Consider the following 4,453-nt stretch of genomic DNA (forward strand, 5'->3'; position numbering starts at 1 on the left):
GGCGTGGCCACGCGTCGTAAGATTTTCCGATTCGAGAGGAGCGAGTCGTAACTCACCGCCGCTGTCTCGCCACTAAACTCTTCAATCGCGACTGGTCCTTTTCAATCTCATCGGTCACGACGTTCACATTCGGTTTCACGATCCGTTCTTTCATACAGATACAAGATACTGGTCCATGTACGAACCGACACGAACGAGAAGCCGCATCCGTGCTTCCAGTGCGACAAGAGCTTCAGCGGAGTCGAAAACCTGAAGATCCACGCGCGCTCTCACACCAGCGTGCGTTCCTACGTCTGTCCCTTCGAGAGTTGCACAAAGGCTTACTCGACGTTCTCTGACAGTGTCAAGCATATACTACAACTCACGCTGTAGCGAAGCCCGCGTACTGCAAGGTGCCGGGCTGCCCGAAGAGGTCGACCGCGCCGTCGTCCTTGAGGAAGCACGTTAAAACCTACCGCTACTACGTGACGAACAACGACAAGGTCCAAGAAAAGAGCTTCGACGCAAGCAACGTTCAGGAAAAAAATAAGCGTTGACGTTACGTCGCTCGACAAGCAGAGCAGTAGCGCGCCGTCCGAGTCGGATAAGAAGGACTTTAGTCGCGAAAGTAGCGTGTCGGGCTGCAACCCGAAGACCAGCAACAGCTTCGAAGAGTAAAGAAACTTCGTCGATGGGAACACGTTGTATAATCTTCAGGAACAGCGGAAGGAACAGGAGCAGGTCACCCCGCCGAAACCTACCGACGAGCAGGATGTGAAGATTTATCCGAAGATGTACGCGGACACGTACCGCATACCGGACAGGCGTCAGGTGACACCGATGTACGCGTCTGGCGGCCCCGGCGCAAAACTTGGCCTAAACTTGTTCAATCCTAGCAGTACGCCGTCGAGCGCATCGACACCGACCGGTAGCCACCCTTCGGCCCCGCTGCAGAGCCCACCGCCACTTTCCATATCGCCGACTCCGTCGCAGCCGCCGCCGCCACACGCCGCACCGTCTACACACTCTCATACCCGCGTTCCACGAGGTAAACCCTCGCACGGAGTTTATCCGTTTGCCGGATGGCAGGAAGATACAACGTTACTAATTGTAAGTCACCCGCGAGGGTGCGACGAACGTAACGTTTGCGAAATTTGTGACACTAAACGGCGACTAAACTTATTTTGTATGATACGTATACGTGCGAAAAAAGACGTACTAAGGTCGGAGTCACGACGATCATACATAAGAACGTCGACCATCTGACATCTAACGTCCGCCAACATACGTGCAGTGCGAGATACGTAATATTGCGTAGTATCTGGTAGCTGTCGATTTTTACACGTGCTGTTCGAGCTAAACTCTGTCGAGCGATGTATGTAACGTGAAACAGGTTTTTCCGTTGTATATAAACGTAGGAACAAGAGGAGGCAAAAATTTATAAAAAAGACGTAACATGATTTTTTCTCGTTTTAGATGGGGCGTTATTTTCGGAAGTTAGAGACTGCACGCCGGCCTTACCGCCCAAGCAGTCCGCGTCCTCGACGCCGACGGGATCGATCGTGCGACCCACACCGCCGTCGCGCCGAGGAGAGGGTCCGTCGCCGCGCGGCAGACGGTCACCCGCAACGATCGTCCGCGCCGACAGCGTCGCCAGCCTAGACGTGTACCGCTGGTGTAGGCGTGAGTTCCTCGCGAAGACGTCCCCACTCACGCGCGGCTTAGCTGACACCATCCCGCTAGCGGTGACGTTCCACGAGATAGTGCCTTCCTCGTTCCGCGGCACGGACGAGACCCGCTGCCAGGTGAAGCTGAGCTGTGACATGATGCTTTCGTTTCTGGCCAGCATCGTCACGGTCCTGGCGAACACGTCCAGTGCTGCCAAGCTAACCTTCCGCGTGAGGAACACCAACGGGCTAGAGAAGCTGTTGCCGAACAGCCAACTCATCAGCATGTAAGTCCGTTTGGTCTACGCGCCGCGTCTTAACGCGAGAGAAGGCAGCTTGATAAAAAGAGATGCTTCTAGGGACGCAACTCAGACTACCGTCGACAGTACAATCTTTGACGTCAACATGAGTGCCTTAATTATGTTGCTACGGCGGCAAGCTGAACAGAACCCCTCGGCCTCGTCGTTCACGGTGGACCGTCTCAAGTACCAGATTAAATGCAAAGAAGGCGCCGGTTTGTGCCCTTTTCACGTGGTCGCATCGTGGAACTGTGAAACGACCCATACCGATCTCAAGGTACCCGGCCATCCTTCGTATCTTCGTAAGAAATAATATGAGAAACTTAAAGCGACACGTTCATCTCTTTCGCTCGCTTGATGTGGCAGCCCGTACAACGTAGCGTGTTTTCGCGTCTAGATCGCGTATAAATACAATAGTCGCGCTCGGGCCTCGCCGAGCCCTTTGTTGAATCTTCATGTTGCGGCGCCCATCGACGGCGGTTTCAAGTCGCTCAACAGCAAACCGCCGGCACAGTGACTCCCCGATACGACGCGCGTACTATGGAACGTCACGAAGATTTTGCAGCACAGCGAAGGTAACGGAGTCGGATCTCTGAAAGCGCGAGTCGAACTCGAACACGGCCCAGGCACGCAGGGCACGATCGTCACTCACGTCACGTGCGAAGGGACCACCGTGTCGGGTGTCGACGTTGAGCTTCGAGGTTCTGGCGACTGCGTGAGTTTGGTGAAGCAAAACGTGTCCGGTACGTTACGCAGATACGCAGGCCGCCTTCACGGCCGTCTTTACTGCCGGCGTCACGCAAAAAAATATAAAGCATGTGAAGAGTGTACGTTTTGTGCCACTTAAAGATATAACAAGATACGACGTTATAGAAGACATTTTATTACGAGACGATATGTTATATACAGAGTGTTTGGTACGCACGTAACATCTCCGGCGAGGCCGTGGAAGGAGCGTTCTGTAACGAACGGCTACGCGGCGACGTGTGATGCTCCTGTTATACGTACCCGTGTCGTTTTCTATCAAAATAAACGACGTTCGTGGCATAGAAAATATACTCTCGTGTACCATATTTTCCATGGTATCGTACATTTCCCGTCGTGACAGAGCACTCCTTTCACGGCCTCGCCGTGCGTCTAGTAAGCAAACGCTGTCTGTTGTCGCAGATGTACGGTGATGTTACGTCGTTACGTACTCGATACGTACAAAACGTGTAAAATACGAGAGGTTATATCTCGTCAGTTTAACCCACTTCCGCTACCCCGGAGCGGTGTTACACCTCGTATCAGACACCCTGTATTGACGCCGGCACACGTACCCAAAAACCAACGAAAACTTTCCTGTTTTAAAACCAACTGCGCTGTGCGAAATATGCTGAAACACCGTGTTTGTTTTTAAACATGATGTCGTCGTAAATCTTTTTTTAGGAACACTTAAAAAGTAAACGTTATACTACGCGACGTTCACGCGAGATCTACATAAAAAAATAAAGGCGAACGACCGTAAAGTAACCGCGGAATGGTCTTAAAATGTTGGTAACATTTTTTACGAGACACTTTATTCGTGTCGGGAGCGTACGGAAGAATATTTTGAACATTTCCTAAAGTGACGTTTTCTTTAACGTACGAATATCGTGTTGAGCCATGTAACCACGCAACGTTTCAACTTTTTTAAGAATGTTTAGTTTTACACGTTCCGAAATATCCCTTTTTTCGTATGTGCAACGGACACGTTTCTCTTATAGTGCAGTCGTACGTTATTTTATTCTGTGTATTTACAAACGAACAGCTCGTTAACTTCCTGCGTGTTCGTCTATATCTTGTTCCAAAACGGATACTATTTTTAAAAAACCGCTTAAAACGTGCTCAAAAACGTGTCAAAAGTTAAACTTACGACGTGTCCTAAGGTAAAGTTTAAACCGTGACGTTTCTAAAAAAATGTTTTTGTAAAGGAGTTTGCCCTTTTCCGAACTACTTCGTTTGTACGGAAAAGAAAAAAGCGTGTCGCGGACCATACGTCTCGTGACTTGACTATCGAAGGTTGACGTGTTTCAGGAAAATATATATGCGACGGGGACTCGGCGTCGCATTCGAGATACGCTGCGCCGTTATCTACGGCAGCGTGACGACTTCCAGAATGGGCGCCTCACGGGGAGAGCCAACCTCGTTAATCGTGGTACTTGTTTACGCCGTCACTGCTCATCGCACGACTATCGATCGTTCATTGTCCGCGTACGCGTGGAGAAGCTTGTTGCATACCAAAGTGTGCATCAGCCGAAGATCAAACGGATCTTTTTCGAAAACGCGTGTACTGTAAAACGTAGATAGTGGAAAAAGCATCTTATAGCCGAAATGATCGGCCTTTTCCAAAAAAATCGAACTTGATCCATCGTCTCTCTGCGCGTTCACGGTCGAACGTTTCAAGTCTTCCGTTGTGTTAAGCCATACTATATTTTATCTCGACGGGAACATACACGTACATACAGTTAGGAACGTTAGGTGTAAGAC

General features: G+C 50.2%; 1 protein-coding gene and 1 pseudogene across 1 annotated transcript; both read left to right on the top strand.

Moving 5' to 3' along the window:
* Nucleotides 1–158: 158 nt before the first annotated feature.
* Nucleotides 159–536, top strand: LOC112455638 (zinc finger protein GLIS2-like; the record flags this gene model as incomplete). The annotated part of the gene is given in 2 exon segments (XM_025017674.1): nt 159–351; nt 354–536. Coding segments are annotated over 2 exon segments (376 nt in total), but the record flags the coding sequence as incomplete, so codon positions are not given.
* Nucleotides 537–771: 235 nt separating this feature from the next.
* LOC112455637 lies at nt 772–4,071 on the top strand (annotated as a pseudogene).
* The last annotated feature ends 382 nt before the right edge of the window (nt 4,072–4,453 follow it).

This window comes from Temnothorax curvispinosus, unplaced genomic scaffold (assembly GCF_003070985.1).
Source record: "Temnothorax curvispinosus isolate PA1 unplaced genomic scaffold, ASM307098v1 QBEX01006279.1, whole genome shotgun sequence".
Taxonomy (NCBI): domain Eukaryota; kingdom Metazoa; phylum Arthropoda; class Insecta; order Hymenoptera; family Formicidae; genus Temnothorax; species Temnothorax curvispinosus.